This window comes from Nelusetta ayraudi, unplaced genomic scaffold, assembly GCF_046127955.1.
Source record: "Nelusetta ayraudi isolate G7.1 ecotype Tasmania unplaced genomic scaffold, CSIRO-AGI_Nayr_v1 ptg000083l, whole genome shotgun sequence".
NCBI classification, from domain to species: Eukaryota; Metazoa; Chordata; class Actinopteri; order Tetraodontiformes; family Monacanthidae; genus Nelusetta; species Nelusetta ayraudi.
Window position 1 is genome coordinate 673,485 of NW_027466133.1, and position 17,244 is coordinate 690,728.

The 17,244-nt window shown below is 47.7% G+C and overlaps 3 protein-coding genes across 5 annotated transcripts; 1 reads left to right on the forward strand and 2 right to left on the reverse strand.

The window, feature by feature from the left end:
* Window positions 1–401: 401 nt before the first annotated feature.
* On the forward strand, window positions 402–5,867 carry ggcx (gamma-glutamyl carboxylase). Its single transcript, XM_076044906.1, has 15 exons — window positions 402–952; window positions 1,087–1,293; window positions 1,362–1,520; window positions 2,056–2,221; window positions 2,303–2,381; window positions 2,460–2,566; window positions 2,653–2,816; window positions 3,094–3,425; window positions 3,707–3,838; window positions 3,956–4,107; window positions 4,195–4,364; window positions 4,446–4,576; window positions 4,696–4,843; window positions 4,971–5,163; window positions 5,240–5,867. The coding sequence occupies exons 1-15, from the start codon at window positions 928–930 to the stop codon at window positions 5,397–5,399; spliced, it is 2,325 nt and encodes a 774-aa protein (XP_075901021.1). The 5' UTR covers window positions 402–927; the 3' UTR covers window positions 5,400–5,867.
* A 133-nt stretch (window positions 5,868–6,000) lies between these two features.
* On the reverse strand, window positions 6,001–11,109 carry snx24 (sorting nexin 24). 3 transcript variants are annotated; one of them, XR_012928904.1, is made up of 9 exons: window positions 10,867–11,108; window positions 9,646–9,729; window positions 9,316–9,420; window positions 8,309–8,403; window positions 8,132–8,161; window positions 7,867–7,931; window positions 7,663–7,729; window positions 6,755–7,580; window positions 6,001–6,690 (listed from the first exon to the last, which is right to left on the reverse strand). XR_012928904.1 is itself a non-coding variant. In XM_076044973.1 (7 exons), exons 1-7 carry the CDS (start codon window positions 10,933–10,935, stop codon window positions 7,659–7,661), a joined length of 519 nt encoding a protein of 172 aa, XP_075901088.1. In that variant the 5' UTR covers window positions 10,936–11,109. The 3 variants fall into 3 exon arrangements, 1 of the variants encoding a protein (XP_075901088.1); XR_012928905.1 differs by having other exon boundaries at window positions 6,743–7,580; XM_076044973.1 differs by lacking the exons at window positions 6,001–6,690; window positions 6,755–7,580 and having other exon boundaries at window positions 7,659–7,729; window positions 10,867–11,109.
* Window positions 11,110–11,930: 821 nt separating this feature from the next.
* On the reverse strand, window positions 11,931–17,244 carry loxa (lysyl oxidase a). Its single transcript, XM_076044802.1, has 7 exons — window positions 16,352–17,244; window positions 16,036–16,144; window positions 15,098–15,235; window positions 13,965–14,121; window positions 12,899–12,994; window positions 12,544–12,659; window positions 11,931–12,459 (listed from the first exon to the last, which is right to left on the reverse strand). Exons 1-7 carry the CDS (start codon window positions 16,974–16,976, stop codon window positions 12,453–12,455), a joined length of 1,248 nt encoding a protein of 415 aa, XP_075900917.1. The 5' UTR covers window positions 16,977–17,244; the 3' UTR covers window positions 11,931–12,452.

The following is a 17,244-nucleotide window of genomic DNA, read 5'->3' on the forward strand; positions in this document are numbered from 1 at the left end:
CACAATTCTCCGGTAAATTATGGAAAGTGGCAGTTACACAACTCATTAAAAGACCTACACTTGTCTTTCAAGTCACGAGCTTTATTATCTGGATTCTGTGAAATAGGTCAAAGCACCGGGAGCAGTCACGTTCACGGAACTCTCCCTCGTCTTCTTCATTTTGACCACTTTAAAACCTCAAAAGACAGTCGAGTATTAATTATTCATCCCCAATGCAGGCAGACTCAACTACGTGGAGAATGGAAGTGACTCATGACAACACGAACAGTAGGATTCTCACTCAGAGGACTGTCAAAAACACATGCTTTAATTGCACGCCCGCCCTCTGGCCGTGCTGCATGGCATTACAGTTGTAGTCACAACGATAATTTTTTTTTAATAACATACAGAATGTCATATCTTTTTTCGAGCAAGGAATTTTTTTTTTTTATGTTTGATTAAAAAAATATATGTCTATTTGCCACGTACATGCAAAATATAAATTATTTTTCAAATAAACACATTTTGATTTACGGTAATTCTACGGTCATGCTTGTTTTCGAAGTCATATGACTGTATCCCCAGAACTATTACTTTAAAATCGTTACAAAGTCGTCGCTTGGATATGACGCAATCATTTGGGCGGTCCCTCCCGAAGAACCAGCCAACGGGCGACGAGCAGCTGTTTCACAACATTCCAACGCCTCCCGAAACGTCTGCCTCCCCCCTCCTGGCCGTTGCCCGTCCACGGTGTGTGTGTGTGGGGGGGGGTGTATGTGTGTGTACGTGCGTGCGCGCACTGTGACACGTAGGTCTGTCCGATCCGTTGACGTGACCAGCGGAACACCTCCACCTGGGGCAGGGACAGCGGAGAGAGGCCCGTTCTGAGCCCCGTGTGTCGCACCCAGGAACCCCGGACTGAACTCTGCTGCTCCACTTCTGTCGCGCATGGAGGCGAGAGAGGCGACCGCAGGTGAGCGAGCTGTCAAAAGTGTGTTGTGATTTTTCCCTTCTGGTAGTTTGACCTGTTAATAAGCACCTCGGGTTGCGCTGCTAAGCGGTGTCTGAGTCTCAGGCTCTTCCTCATCATTTAACCCGATCTTCTAGGTGCTCTCCTGGGCACTGATGGAGAGGGAAAGAGTGCGCAGAGTCAAAAAGATGCGTCTCCCAAGGCGGACAAAGCGCCGACGGGAAGCAGGATGGAGCGGATCTTTGGCTTCAAGAGGGAAGACCTGAGCTCCTGGAGCAGCCTGGTGGCCCTCCTGAACCGGCCTACTGACCCTGCAGGCCTGGGCATCTTCCGCTGCCTGTTTGGTGAGTTCACGGACCTCTCCACTTTCTGTGATGAGTCAGAGAGAGTTGACCATGTGTCCTCCTCGCAGGTTTGCTGATGGCCATCGACGTCACACAGGAGAGGGGCCTCAGCCACCTGGACTACAAGTATCTGGATGGGGCCCCTGTGTGCCGTTTCCCGCTCTTCAACTTCCTGCAGCCGCTGCCGTTGGACTGGATGTATCTGGTGTACGTGGTGATGTTCCTCGGTGGGTCTCAGTCTCCCAGTCTCTCTTGAACTTCCTGGTTAAAGCCTGAGAGGGAGCAGTGCGGGGAGGATGCCTTTATTTTTTATTTTTTATTAGTGTGTTTTCACTGCGGGGGGCCGTCTGTACTGAAGGTTTAACAGTCTTGCTCCAGACCTTTAATTTTTTTTTTCCTTCCCTTGATCTGCCAGTGTCATGTAAGGTCCCTCCCCCGTACCCCGGTCTCCCCCGTGTGCTCTCGTTAGGATTTCTCCCACTAATGCAAACATTCTGTTCTCTGACTTGTGCAAGAATGCAAACAGAGGAGCAGAAGACAGCAGCCAGAAATAAATCAATACTGATAACAAAAAAAACGACAACCCAGATAGGGCCTTTAAACAGGGTAAAGTTTGTGTCCAATCTTTTCGTCTTTTACAGACACAAAAATCTGTATTTTATATATTTTTTTCCCACAATTTCCAGCCTTGGACAACATATAAAAACTAACATCTAAATGGTCTGAAGTTGCATGTTTTTGTTTTTCTGTTTTTCTCACAAGGCGCCGTGGGCATCATGCTGGGCTGCTTCTACCGCCTCTCCTGCCTCATGTTCATCTCCACCTACTGGTACATCTTCTTCCTGGACAAGACGGCGTGGAACAACCACTCGTACCTGTACGGCCTCATCGGCTTCCAGCTCACACTGATGGACGGCAACAGATACTGGTAGGAGGATGTCAGCCTGTGTTTGTTCTTTGTTCTTTCACTCTCATTTGCCTGAACAGGAAGCTTTCTGTGTCCTTGCAGGTCACTGGATGGCTTACGGCGGCCGTCCATAAGAAACGCCCATGTTCCTCTGTGGAACTACACCCTGCTGCGAACGCAGGTTTGTGGTGCCAGCCAGCTGATGACATCACAGCTGAGAAAGCAAGCAAGACACTTAGCCGTGCTTTATTCTCTCCAGGTGTTTTTCGTCTACTTTATCGCTGGAGTGAAGAAGCTGGATGCTGATTGGGTGGAGGGATACTCCATGTCGTACCTGGCGCATCACTGGCTGTTTGATCCTTTCAAGTGGGTGTGGTCAGACTCAGAGCAGCCGGGTGGCTCGGGGCATCGGCCGCTGTGGTGTGTGAACGTCCTGACTGTGTTTTTCCCAGAGCGATGCTTCCCGTGGAGCTGGTGAGCCTGCTGGTGGTGCACGGCGGCGGCCTGGCCCTGGACATGACGGCCGGCTACCTGCTGTTCTTCGACGCCACGCGGCCGTACGCCTTCTTCTTCGTCTCCTACTTCCACTGCATGAACTCCCAGCTCTTCAGCATCGGTGGGTGTGAAGAAGCTTCCTGGTCTGATCACAAACATCCCGAGGTGAAGACCTCTGGCTGAAGGTGTTAACCCTCCTTCTCCTCCTCTTCTTCCAACACCTCCTCCTCCCAAGTTATTTCCCTATTCCCCTCCTCCTCCTCCTCCTCTTCCTTCTCCATGTCCTCCTCCTCCTTCTGCTCCATCTTCTCCTCCTCCAACTCTTATTCCTCCTCCTCCTCCTCCTCCTCCTCCCTCTCCTCCTTCTCCATCTCCTCCTCTTCCTCCACCTCCTTCAGGCATGTTCTCCTACACCATGCTGGCCACCAGCCCTCTCTTCTGCTACCCCGACTGGCCCAGGAGGTTCTTCGGCCGCTTCCCAGCGTTCCTCCAGGCGGTGCTGCCCTTCACCTCCACAGACCTTCAGCCCAGCTCCTCCTGCGTTTACACCGAGGCTCGCCGCAGCAATGTAGAACCCCAGGAGAACCAGGAGACTCCTCCTGCCCCCACCGCCGCAACTGTCGCCAAGAAAGCTCCCAGACTGCGGTGGAAACACAAGCTGGCGGCGGTTTTCACCATCGTCTACATACTGGAACAGCTCTTCATGCCTTACTCCCACTTCATCACGCAGGTGAATCTATTTGGATATTTATTTTGCGAGTTGCTCAGTTACGAGACGCAATAAGGAAAGTTGGACTCCTGGAGGAGCCGATCAAGGTGGCCGACTTTGGTCAGAAAACAAGTTAATAAATGTATAACAAAAAACAGAAAGGCAACTTTTTGCTTTTTTTTTTTTAACTACGCTGGGCAGCTCACAAAATCACAGCTGAAGTGGATACTTCCCTTTCCCTTTTTATTTTTTTTTACACAAAACAATGAGTGCATATGAACAATCATCATTATTTTGCTCAGGGCTACAACAACTGGACCAACGGCTTGTACGGCTACTCCTGGGACATGATGGTTCACTCCCGCAGCCACCAGCACGTCAAGATCACCTACAAAGATGGAAAAACCGGAGACATGGGATACCTGAACCCGGGGGTGAGCTGGGCTGGGCTGGGCCGGGCTGGTTGGGCTGGCGAGGGCGGGTGAACCTCCACTCTGCTGAAGGTATGGGGTTTGGCTATGACGGGTCTTTGTGGTGCTCGTCTGTCGCAGGTGTTCACGCAGAGCCGCCGCTGGAAGGACCACGGCGATATGCTGAAGCAGTACGCCACCTGTCTGAGTCAGCTCCTCCCTCGCTACAAAATCTCCGAGCCCGAAATCTACTTCGACATCTGGGTGTCCATCAACGAGCGTTTCCAACAGAGGTACCGGCATTTTTCCTGTCACAAAAATACACTTTTTTAAAGGAGTAATGTGCAATTTCTAATTTTCTTTCTTGAATCTCTTGGAAGGATCTTTGATCCCCGCGTGGACATTGTGAAAGCTGATTGGTCACCTTTCAAGCCAAACCCGTGGCTGATGCCCCTGCTGGTGGACCTCTCGCCCTGGAGGACCAAGTTCCAGGAGATCGAGGGCACGCTGGACAACCAGACCGAGATCGTCTTCATCGCCGATTTCCCAGGTCGTGCAAAGAAACAAAACCAAACAAAACGTTTGTGCCTCAAGCCACCGCGCTGACTGCTTCTGTGTCGCCTTGTTGAAGGTCTCCACCTGGAGAACTTTGTCAGCGCGGACCTGGGCAACACCAGCGTGCACGTGCTGCAGGGCAGAGTGCAGGTGGAGGTGGTGGAGGAGAAGAAGAACTACACGCTGGGGCCGGGCGAGAAGATGCAGGTACGACACAGGAAAAATCACAAAATCACACAAATCATCTGCTTTGGTTGTCTGATTGTATTCCATCTATCTACATCAGCACTGACCAGGATGTGTGTGTGTGTGTGTGTGCGCTCCAGGTTCCTGCCGGAGCCTACCATAAAGTCTACACCGTGTCCGAGGATCCGTCCTGCTACATGTACGTCTACGTCAACACCACGGAGGTGGCGCTACAGGAGAACTTCACCAAGCTGCTGGAGCTGCAGGAGCGCGTTCGCAACGGCACGGGTGAGAGAGCAGGGCACCGCACTCAAACTGAAAACACAAACAGACAAACAAACAAACAAACAACAAATAGAACACCAGCACAACTTCCCCTAAAAATCACAAACTCTTGCCACCGTCCACCCGACAGAGACGGAACCGCTTCCCCCAGAGCTGCAGCCTCTGGTGGCCGACGATGCCGAGGTCAACGCCACCGACCCCGTGGTCCAGCTCTTCCTCCGGAGGCAGCGCCGCATGAAGGAGGTGAAGAAGAGGCGGGAGGCCGGCGTGCTGGAGCGCCTTGAGCGCTTTGCCGTCAAGAAGTACTACACCTTCCGCCGGAGGTGAGTTTGAGTTCCACGTTGCAACTGCTCCAATGGCCACGACTCTCAACTCCCACCTTCTTCTCCCGTTCTGCAGCTTCCTGATGACGGCCATCGCCCTGAGGAACCTGGCCGTGGGCCTCCCGCCTCTGGAGCAGCTGACCAGGGAGGTGAACTTCGCCAACATGAAAGCCCCCGAGGCGGACGGCCACCAGGACGAGAGGCTGAAGGACGAGGTCGGCCACGGGGAGCTTTAGAGACGCAGCCAGAAGATGCTGCAGAAGTGCAGAAGGTTCTGCCTGGGTGACGGTTGTGCTGCTGCTGGACTCCGACTGGAACGTCCAGAGTTTAAAGATTTTGGAATTTTTGGAGTTCTCTTGTTTTTTAAAATACCCTTTTGAAACATTTCTGAATGAACGGCAGCAGATCCAGTCGGACTGGAGGTGTTTTCTCGCATTTTCTGGGATTTCTTTTATTTTCCTCCTGCATGTGACCTGCTCCAAGGTCATATTGTAAACGTGCTGGATTGTCCTGCTGCTTTGATTTGACTGAGAGAGAATGAGAGATACACTTGTTACTGAACCCGTTTTGAACATGAATTCCAGTGGTTCCAATTTAATAAAGCTCACTTTTATTATAAAGCCCCCCGAAATGCGAGACTGTCAGGAAAACAAGAAGCAATTTTTCTACTTTACTTTTCTAATAAAGATATGAAGTTAATAAAATTGTTGGGTTTCTTAATACTGCGCTTAAAACAAACACAAAACAGATGATGAAGGAAAAGTTCCACATGATTAGTTATGAAGATTTGAAAATTATGGTTAAATTATGAATCCAAATCAAGTCCAAAACGACAGATGAGGGTTTGTGGAAAGAGTGAATTTTATTGGTCAATATTCTACACACATCTTAAGGTGCTACACATAAATTTCATGGTTCACTGCAGGTTGAGGTTATGGCACACAAGTCAAATTGTACATCACACATCATAAATACATAGAAATCTACACGACGAATCTCTGGGAGAGTCGGGGGGCGGGGTGGGGGGGTGACAATTCACTCTATCACAACATTAAATCACCATCTTAGAGTTAGTTTGAGTTCATTCAGTGTAAGTTGTGCAAGCTGTCAGGTCCAGTCACAAAAAAAACAAGATGAGGACAGTTTGAGGGTTTGGTTGTATTGCACAGTGAGGTCACTGGTGTTTTTTTTTTTGTTTTGTTTTGTTGTGTTTTTTACATCACCAGTCAAGTTTTTAGTTTCAAAGCAAAACACAGTTGTTGTTCTTTTGTGTGTGTGTCCCTTTAAACATTGAGTGTTAATTCAGCATTATAGACAAAACTGCTGGCACTAGTGTTATACACCCGAGCAAGTGTCAGTTCTTCTATTTCATCTTTTAAAATTCCCTTGCTGGTTATATGTACAAATGAAGTTTGTCACATGATTTAATGAAAAGCTCATCTGCTTTGATCTGCTGATGGGCCTCGAATGAGGCGAGAGGCCAAGAAAGTTGTGCGAGTTGGCAACAAATACTTTCACATCACTTTGCTCCTTTCTCACACACACACACACACACACACACACACACACACACACACACACACACACACACACACACACACACACACACACACACACACACACACACACACACTTTTAGGTCCCATATGATACAAAATTCACTTTTAGGACATTAAACTTCCACCGATCCTTTCCTTCTTTTGCTTGTTCCACTTTTTCTCTTCATAAATCAGCCCTTTGCGACATACATTACCCACAGTGCATTGTGGGTAATGTATGTTTCAGGTTTTTAAAGCGGAGAAATGTGCGCGGAGAGGAAAACAGAGTCTGTAAGCTCAGCTCAGCGAGTCAACACCTGCATGAAAACAAACAAAAAAACATCTTTCTGCTCGGTCGCCAGTTGTGCCGCCACTTTCTCAGTCGGGTATAATTAAAACTGTTTGATGCCGAGGGCCTTGACCTGCGGCGGTGCCGAGTATAATCCAGCTGCACAGCGTTTCGCCGCAAACATGCAGCTGAGGACGCCGGCCGGCCACGCCGCTCCTCCTCGGAGACGCCCCGCCCTGATCTACCCTGATCCTGCTCCAACAACAAGCCCTGTGTTTTGTCATAATAAGCCTAGTGTGTGTGTGTGTGTGGCAATCTAACCTTCACTGCCACTTCACAGTGCCAGTCAAAAAACAAGTGGCAGCACAATCGTACGATTCTTCTATCGCTTTCCAGCTGATCCGCTGCTTAGAAAGATTTTTGGATGATGGCATTTTTCGGTGATGTTGTCGTCCACAAATGTTCCCGTCGTTTGAATGTATTGCTGAGGGTCACCGAGAGCAGCAGAGTGAAAACTGTCGAGAATGCAATGCTGGAGATTTCCGAGGCCGCCGGGGCCCGACTGTTGCCGTTTCTTTTGTTATTTTATGCTGCAGAGAACGAAAATGAGGCTCAGTGTTAAAACGTGATGCCGTCCCTTCAATTTTTGCACTTTTTCGTTTGCAGCTCTACCTTGGCTGGAGGTGCGGGTAGAAAACTCCGTGCATCACACCCTCGATCACAACGTTGGAAAAAGCGTCTGGAGACAAGGAGATAAGAAAATAAATAAATTTGTTGATGAAATAAAAATGAGTTTTTGAGTTTAAGCTCATGTCTGGAACAAACCGGCGCGCTGCAACTAGATAAGCTGTGCTTTTGCCAGGCGGCTGGCCTCACCGTGTGCAGGCGACAGCAGGTACGGGTCCCTCAGAAACAGCAGGACCGGCTGGTGTGACAGTTTGCTGAAAGCAGAGCAGAAGTCAGAGGGAAATCGACAGGCGGCGATGTGCTGCGTCACAATCACCGGGATTAAAGTGGGAGGGGTCGGAGCAGGAGAAACACTCTGACAAGGTTTAACTGGTTCCAGGAGAGAACAAACAAGCTGGACCTGCTGGATCAACCAGCACTGATTTCACCAATCAATAAAAAAAAAAAAACTCACCTGGATTCCTCCGATTCTGTGTCGAAAGACCTTAGAGAGAGAAAAGGCAAAAGGGAAAAGTTCAGGACAAAGTCATACGGTACAGAGTGAACAAACTGGCCCACATACATTTTTTATTTTAAAACCAAGCCACGCATGCATCTTGTATTTCACAAAGGAGCCGCAGCTCCAACTCACCCGCAGCTCTCCGTTTTTGGCACCGAAGGGAAGTGGCGGATGTTCAGGAAATCCAGGAATATCTTTGGAAGAACCCCATTTTCCATAATTATGGTCTGGCAAAAAAAAAAGAAAAAAAAAAGGCAAAATTATAACGTGAGCATAAAAAAATGCAAAGCAGGGACCACATCAGATTAGACTTCTTCTATGGTGGACAAGTGGAGGACAGCAGGGGGCAGCAGCGCAGCTGCGGAGCGATCTGACAGTCTGCCGCAGCAGAGACCTCGGAGGAGGTTTATATCTGGGACCGTCCGTGACCTTGTCCCCACTTCCCAAACACACACACACACACACACACACACACAAAGAGAGAACTCACAGCAGCTGCAACCACGACACATGATACTCGACAAAACCTTGAGGGCGTTGACACTTGAGAAAACCGAATGTCGGTTTCCGAATTATTGACGGGAACGCGTCCTCCTCCCCAACACCAGGGGGCGATATGAGTCTTTTCAGCGCGTTAACTTCCGGGTTAACCTCTTTCATCGCACAATAACAAAACAACTGGAGCGCGATACAACACCGGTGTAATGTCATGTAGTCACCGACTTCACTTGGAACTTGTGGGCCCAACCTGGCAACCCAGGGCAACCCAGACAGAACTTTTGATATCTACAGTATCTGGTAGCTGGGTCACTAAAATCTCAACTTCTCATGACCAATAAGAGCTTCCTTTACAGACAAGTAGCAGCTCCCAGTTGGAATTACAGGGGGCGCTATGATAGCGTGGTTTCTTAGACGTACACTGGGATACAATGTGACTGATGCTAGCAGATGAGCACGCTAACTAATGTGGGTGTGAGTGTGTTCACAGCATGGATGTATTATAAGAAGTGGATACCGGACTGGCAATATGGCAGCGCCGGATTCCTCCCAGTGGCCACTCGAGGTACTGCAGCAAAATAAAATCCAATGGGCCCAAAAAGCATTTTTCCCATAGACCGCCTGTAAAACTGTACCGGTACCTGCAGGTAGAGCTCCAAGCCTTGCCGCCTCTGTTCCAGAACTTTGGGAACCCAGTTCCGGACGTGCTTGGAAGGCATCTCAGGTGGCTTTATGCTCTTCTTCAACTGGAGGGATTTAGATTTAACAATTAATTAAAGTTGTATTGAAAAAAAAATAACTTTTAGAAAAAAATGCATATGAAAGTTTAAAGCAATTTGTCAATATTTTGACCTTGATTTGAAATGTCACATTAGCATCTAATGGAAAAAAGCCCATTGCAGAGGAAAATTTCCTCACTGGGTCTTATGTTTGAAAATGCACAGAACAGTTCTGAGCAGATCCACTCTCACCATTTTGTGCAACGTGTGGAATTCACTGTAGCGTTTCTCCACCGTGTGCTGCCGGCCGTTCATCAGCACGTCAATCTTGAAGACCTGAAAGGCGCAAAGTGTTGAATTTGACGTGTATGACAGTCTCGTCACTTATCTCCCGAGGACACGTACGACCCCTCCCAGCCGGCTGCAGCTGCCAGCGTGTCACAAACAGGAAATGTCTGAAGGGCTTTTGACATCCTGACACCGAGTTTCTTCTGTTGGATTTCTCCCTCATAAATGCAGATGCTGCATTTTTTTTGTTTTTTTTTGTGGTTTGCGATGACAAGTGGAAAAATATTTCTCAAGACATCCGGCTGACATGAAAAGATTATTAAAACAGCTATGATGTTCCTGTCTTCATTCAATGCTGTGTTTATTCTTTTTTATTTCATTCATATCAGTCAGTGCCACTTCCATTTGGATGTGAGGAGATAGGCAGAGGGAATTAACAGAAAGTTCTGCGACTGAACTTTAAATCAGATTGTGCATGAACGATAAATGTGAAACTACCATGGTAAAACAACCTGCTTATCTTGGCAGAATAGCTGACACAGCAGGGAACTGACAGGCTGAACAGAGTCATATAGCTGTCAATGAAATTAGGAACTATTTAGTTCCAATCTGGTAAGGAGTGGGAAATGAAGTAGGCGAATAAACATGAGTCAAAGTTTGGGAATGTGAAATATTCAGTGGCTGTTTCATCAGTCAAAGTGGTGCCCGAAGAAATAAAAGAACTGTCAGAACTTTGAGGTCTAAAATAAAAGGATTACGGGAAGTGGAGTCTCTAGGACTATGAGCAAACGAATACTGGCATTAAATTCCTGGTTTAATCCGTTGTGGTTGAATTTCTTAGTGTGACAAATGTGATGTTGACATATTCCATAAATAAAGTTTTTAGTTACGTTTCGTTTCTGGATGACTTCGGACTACTCGCCAAGGCGGCTCAGGAATATATCCCATCTCTAAATTATTTTACGTCACGTATTTTGTTCTGTAATGAATGAACTTGGAGAGGACAGCAAAGACAAACAGACAGAAAGAACGAAAGAACACGAGTGAGTGCGGAGCTGATGAAACGCTGATGACAGCAGTCCAGAGGACACACACACACACACACACACACACACACACACACACACACACACACACACACACACACACGCGCGGGTGGGGGGCTTGGGGGGGCTGGGCTCTCACCGTGAATCCTTTCTCCATCGGGTTGTTTTCTGAGCGGAACGACGGTATCGACACTCGGACTGGATGCATCTCGACGAGCGGAGAGACACACAAGCGACGTCCGATCTGCAGCTTCACGCCGACACACAGCCATACACACACACACACACACACACGGACACACAAACTGCTGCTACCGCCACTGGTGCGGGCGGCTGACGGTGGTTTGACTTCTGTTTCTCTCCGGCGTCATTCACTCACTCCGCCCGATAAAAATCACGGCGGTCAAACACCGTCCCCGCAGCCTCAGCACTGCCCCCTGGCGGAGCGGAGGACGCAAGCCACGAGCTATGCGGGGTCTACGGTGGCAGCGTCAACAAAGTAGAATTGTGCTGCTGTCACGTCACTGTTTGGTCTTAAAATATATTTGTAAACAAAAAAAACAACCCTGGCATTAAAAAAATATGTCTTTACAAGAAAATAATTCAAAGCATTTGACATTTTTAGAAGATCGTGGTGATGCTTCTCAAGTTGAGTTTGATGGCAGAAACAACTCCCACTAATTATTTAACAATGTGAGATTTTGCGGCCCATCAGTGGACAGAAACATTTTGCAGCAACAGCGACTTTCCTTTTTATTCCCATTTAAGAAGAACATGTTTGTTTATACTATGCACTGTCTCAAAACACAGCGAAAGCCAAAGATAATGGATAGAAACAGGTTTTTGCCAAATTAAATCCCCCCAAATAACCCCTTGTGACTGTTTCCCCAACATATATTTTGCATGTTGTTGTGTTTGTAATGCAGGAACTGCACATACTAGAATAAGAAACAGTATCCGGTAGACAAACAGTTGAAGGGTTCATGCGTCCAGAGCTGCAAGTTGCTGACTGCTGCCCTCATGAACTAAATGTCATGCTGCATCCATACTTTAAAAATCCATTAAAATCCTTCATTTTGTAAAGGGTGTTGTGTGTCTTGGAGTCCATATAAGAGTGTGTTGATACAGTTAAGTAAGACAAAAACTTGGGGAACAAAAGAAGAGTCAGAGTCAACAGAGAAGAACATTATTTCATTTTTCATCAGTCGACTAAGTTTCACCAAAATTATTTTGGGAAAGGGTTTACTCCTTGCCTATAAATATACAACATTTATTACTTAAAACCAACATCAAAGTAATACTTTACTTTGATGTTTGGTCTTAACAATAAGAGCAAGCTGCTTTTTTTTTGTTAAATATTATGGCTGTTCAAAGCTTCTATCCTTTATTTATGAATAGTGTCTTTAACTATTTTACAAGCGGTATAAAATTCAAGCTTAAAGTACAATGCATGAGAAATAAGAAACAAACAAACAAAAAAAACAATCTTGTATTCGCAAAGTTTTTCTACCAACGAGAAAAAGATTGTGTTTTCACGTAAAGCAAATAAACAGTCACCATTAACTGGCACCACAAAGTCAGATGGATGTTATTTTTGTCCACAATGGAGATTATTTTAAATTACAAACAATATGATGATAAAAATGTCTCGACTGCTGCTGATTTTCTTTTTCTTTTCAACGCGCCGTCTTCTTCACTGTCATTTATGCCGAGGGCAATTTGTTCTTAATACCTGACAAGAACAAGAACAAAAGAAACAGTTAAAACAGTGAGAGAGAAAAAACATTTTTGCACCCTGTTGCAAGAAAATACTTACGAGGACAAGTGACAGCCAGACAGGTAGGCGGAGTGGCCGCTGTACTGCACTTCACAGCGCACAATGTTGTTGCTGTAGTCACTCTCTGGGACGTGATACTGGGGATTTACACTGACCTGTGAGGAGCAATAAGGCAAATGTATGAACATTGCACTTATTCTGATGAAAAAAAATAAATCTCCTTAACAGTAAAACAAGGGGTGAGGACAAATTCTATGTAAAGGTGAAGGATCTTTGGACCGTGTGGGAATAAAAGGCAGACAGGACAGAGAGAAATGTGAGAAGCAGAAGCCGTGTTGGTGGAGAACAGAGGCCGAAGCCTCTCGGGGGTCTGAACTGTTTTCCTCTGACGAACCTTCAGGACGTAGTTTCCAGGTTTCACATCTGTGATGTCGATCCACTGGCAGTCGATGTCTGCGTTGTAGGTATCATAACATCCAGGGCTGAGGCCCTGCAGGGAAGAAGACGAGGCAGGACGTTGATTTCAAGTGTTTGGAGCATTTTCTCTCTCTTTTTTAGAAAAGTAAAATACATGGTAAACAAAGGGAAATTAATGGCGGCAGGGGGAATAAATTGAGGAGCATCGTTTATCATGATAACAATGGTGACAAACTTAAAAACTGGTAGCTTTGCTCTGAACTCTGTGGGTGGCCGCCAAACACCTGTCGTCTCAATATCTGTTCCATTCAGCTGCTTAAGGCTTCACTATGTTAAAAAAACAAAACAACAACAACGAAATCCATTTAATTTGAACAACACTGAAAGAATTGTGGTATCATCACAGCATCCTCTCACTGTGCCGCCTGTTGTAAATGTGTCTTGAGAGGCGTGAACTCTGCGGGACCTTTTGCTCACTAACCGCTGCCAACATCATGACTTCATGTCCTAGAAATGGAAGTGGCCTCAGGCCCTGTGGATACGTCTCCCATAAAACTCTTTATAAGTTACAGACAGTTAAATTTATGGATACTGCTACCAAATTGCTTTTTAAAGGCTCCAAATTTGGCCAAATCACTTTAGCACTGTTTTCTAATAATAATCATGATGTTAGTGTGCCTCTAAGAAAAGTCCCTCATTGATGTTTTTAACCTTTTTTTTTAGAGAGTGTGTGCTTTAACGCACATATCCCTCAGTGATGTCACAAAGGGTACCTCATTATTACTTCTACCAGATTAGTGACATCATTCCCAGCCAGTTGTTGGCTCACCTTGTTTTCGTCCCCATCCAAACATGTGGAAAGTCCAACAAAGCTCCAGTTTTAGCAAGAAGCTGCAAACAGAGGGCTAAATTCTGCTGTTTTCTGACTATCTGATGTTTTTTTTTTTAATAAAAAACAGTACCAGGTTATTCCACTAGATTCCTTATTAAAGATCCAAAGAAGAAGACTATGCCATGGGTCCTTTAAAAGTGTGTCCTCAGACCTGGGTGTGCGAAGTGCAGGCAAATCGTCTGTAGTAGCCGTAGTCACAGGACGTGTCCTCCAGACAGAAGCTGGCCTTGTGGCCCTCGGCCACAGAGTGCTGGGTGCGGGAGTCCAGCAGCTCGTAGTGGCTGAACTCGTCCATGCTGTGGAAGTGCCTGCGGAGGAAGCGTCAGAGCGGTGATGATTGACATCTTCAGCACATGGTCAGTGGGTCAGTCAGACAGACAGGCACTGTGTATCCGAGCTGAGATTAACCAGGCGACTGGCGGGGCCAAAGTCCTGCATACACACTGACTGACTTTGCATAGTTTAACTGTGAATCTGCTTCCTTATCGCAACGTTTGTTCAACTAGATAAAACAATCACAGTCTGGATTTTCACATCAGCCGACTCTCGACGAATCCATAAGGCTGGCCTGCATCGAGGCTGCTCCTCAGCCAAACGTCTGGGATTGCCAAAAAAGACCTGCATTTTTTTCTCCCCCTTTAAACATAACATAACTGTGGAGTGAGGTAGTGCATTTTTGTCAAAGCAGGGAAAACAGGGCACGTTTCCTTCGCCTCCGCAAAGAAACAAGAACCGTGTCTGCGGTTTTCCCGTTTTGGCTCCATTCGTCACACAACTTTGATCTTAGTGTGTCTGAAGCGACCAATGATAAAATTGCATGTGCAGTTCGGCTGCCGTTAAAAATGTTCCATTCAGATTCATTTCAGGAAAAAGGATAAATCTATCTGCATACCTGTAAACTCTAAGGACACAAATAAGATTCTTGTCCTGGCATCAAATATGCAGAACAGTGACAGCAGGTCAAACGTAATATTCATTTTTGTTCAATAGGGGGCGCCATACCACGCGCTGGACACACAGGAAGGGTGCTCGTGTGCCAAGAAGTCTCACATGTTGCTGCTTAAATGTGTTGACAGGTCAGAAAATCATTATTCAAGTCTGCAAAAGAACACTGGACAAACCAACAACAGAAAAAAAAAAAATCAAATCTCATAATAAAATAAAAACACACAGAAAACATTCCGTCCCCTGAACCCTTCCGCACATGTGGACCCGGCTGAGGGCGAGCGATGAGGTGGAGTGGCCACACGGCGCTCCTGCGGTGGCGAGGTGCATGAGACTCACTGGTGGCAGCTGTGCCACTCCCAGGAGTAACGTGGCCTGCTGGGCAGGAAGTCAGCTGTGCCCTGGTTCTTCACCCTCTGAGGGAACCGCAGCAGCATCCGGGTGTCGTAGTCCCGCATGCTGGTCGTGTAGGCTGTGCTGGAAGGAGAGCAGAGAGGGGGGGGGGGGGGGGGGGAGGTCGGATAAGGACCAGGAGGTCATAAGACTGGACTGATCTGAGATCAGCAGCAGCAGCAGCGGCGGCCGGACCGACCGACGCTGTCTGGCTGCAGGCGGCCTAGTGTGCAGTGTAAATGGTGGGTGGAAATAGTTCTGAGTAGCTGTTTGGGTTCGCTGTCCGATAATGTGTTTACCATCCATGTGCTTTCTCCCTCTTTTGGACAAACTGTGATTAAACTTTACAGAAACGTGCCACTGCTCCACCCGTCTGCAGCCGAGCCACCGGCCGTCGGCACGCACCCATCCGACACCCGGCCACAAAAACACTCTGGAGACACTTTAGGTGCTTGTTATGGCGCCAAGCTCTCTGAATCACACTCAGATTTGGCTTCATACCCTGATGCACACACACACACACACACACACACATATACATACATATATGTATATATATATAAATGTAAATAAATGTATGTATACATATGTTCTGTTTATATGTGTATATAAGTATGTATGTGTGTGTATATATAGACATATATTTACAGTATATATTTTTATATATGTACACAAACATGCACACACATACATATTTGTATATATATGTGTGTGTGTTTGTGTGTGTACATATTCCGTACATATAAACATATAGATGTATATACAAATGTATACTTTTACATATGTACACACACACACACGAACACACGAACACACACACACACACACACACACACACACACACACACACACACACACACACACACACACACTGTCTTACCTACCTGGACAGACAGTTCTCCTCAGCAGCACATCTCAGGTTGTACATGGGCACCCTCTGAGCGTAGGCGCCGGCCTGGATGGAGTACGGATCAGGTACCAGATCAGGGAGACCTGAGGCCGCAAACAGAATCCATTGGCATAAAAACAGGAAGTGAGCAGAAATGTTCAAAGAGGCCACACAAGCACAAGCAGAGGACTGTGGGAAAAACAGAAAGCCAGGCGGTGATTGACTTGACTAGTTTTTAACCGCTGCTGCCACCAAATCCACAGGACACAGTCTCACCTTTCACCGGATTTATTTTGGGCACAATCTCTCACCGTACTGATGGTTCCTGGTGCCATATCCGGGCCTGGACCGGGATCTGGGCCTGTCGTAGACGTCGTAGTGGTTGTAGTAGGGGTTGTCTCCGTCGATGGACTTGTAGGGGTCGTAGGGGTCGTCGCCCACCATCATATCCGCCCTGCGCAGCGGAGCCGGGCTGACGGTGAGCTTCTGCTCGGTCTCGTTGGCTTTGGCTTCGGCGCTGCCGTGCGCCTCCGTGCGCGCGGCGGTGGCTCCCTCGGCTTGCTCGTGGTGATGCTGGCGGTGCTCGTGGCCCCTCACCAGCCTCTGCAGCGCCGGGGTGAGGCGGGGGGCGGACGCCGCCGGCCGGGAGGACCGCTGCTGCGCCACCGGCGGCTCGGCGGCGTCGCGCTCCGCGTCGCGCACAATGGTGACGGTCTGCGGCTGCACTTGCTGCTGCTGCGCGCCCCTGCGCCTCGCCGGCTGGTACTCCGAGCCCTGGCTCAGGATGCTGAAGATCTTGCCGTTGTGGGACCACTGGAGGGTCTGGCGGAGGGCCGCCGCCGGGTCCCGCTGCGAGTGGGCAGCCTGCAGGATGAAAACCAGGGAGAAGACGCACGCGTACGCATGGAGCGGCGTGCCAAATACGCGTAATCCCATGATGGAGGCGAAGGTTTAACGTGGCAACGCAACTTCTTCCACTTCTTCCTCCTCCTCCTCCTCTTCTTCTAAAAAAAAAAAATCGTGTCTGAAGCGAGCTGGGAAAACTAAATATCCCTCATCTCAATGTGAGACGAGCGCAGCGGGCAGAACGCAGGAGAAAAGGAGGAGAAGCTAAGTGTGGATGAAGCCGTGTGAAGTCATATCTCTCCGCTCCTGCGAGGCTGCAGATACGACCAGTGAGAGGAAGATGATGGTGGTTGGTGGT

Excerpts from the sequence above, each read along its gene's own strand:
- ggcx (XM_076044906.1), top strand. The coding sequence starts at position 928 with ATGGAGGCGAGAGAGGCGACCGCAG. Across the intron at positions 3,426-3,706 it reads ACTCCCACTTCATCACGCAG|GGCTACAACAACTGGACCAA; the intron begins GTGAATCTATTT and ends TATTTTGCTCAG. Across the intron at positions 4,108-4,194 it reads AACGAGCGTTTCCAACAGAG|GATCTTTGATCCCCGCGTGG; the intron begins GTACCGGCATTT and ends ATCTCTTGGAAG.
- snx24 (XM_076044973.1), bottom strand. The coding sequence starts at position 10,935 with ATGCATCCAGTCCGAGTGTCGATACCGTCGTTCCGCTCAGAAAACAAC. Across the intron at positions 9,421-9,645 it reads TCCACACGTTGCACAAAATG|TTGAAGAAGAGCATAAAGCC; the intron begins GTGAGAGTGGAT and ends AAATCCCTCCAG. Across the intron at positions 7,730-7,866 it reads CCTGCTGTCGCCTGCACACG|ACGCTTTTTCCAACGTTGTG; the intron begins GTGAGGCCAGCC and ends CCTTGTCTCCAG.
- loxa (XM_076044802.1), bottom strand. The coding sequence starts at position 16,976 with ATGGGATTACGCGTATTTGGCACGCCGCTCCATGCGTACGCGTGCGTC. Across the intron at positions 16,145-16,351 it reads CACCAGGAACCATCAGTACG|GTCTCCCTGATCTGGTACCT; the intron begins GTGAGAGATTGT and ends TTGCGGCCTCAG. Across the intron at positions 14,122-15,097 it reads GAGTGGCACAGCTGCCACCA|GCACTTCCACAGCATGGACG; the intron begins GTGAGTCTCATG and ends CTTCCTCCGCAG.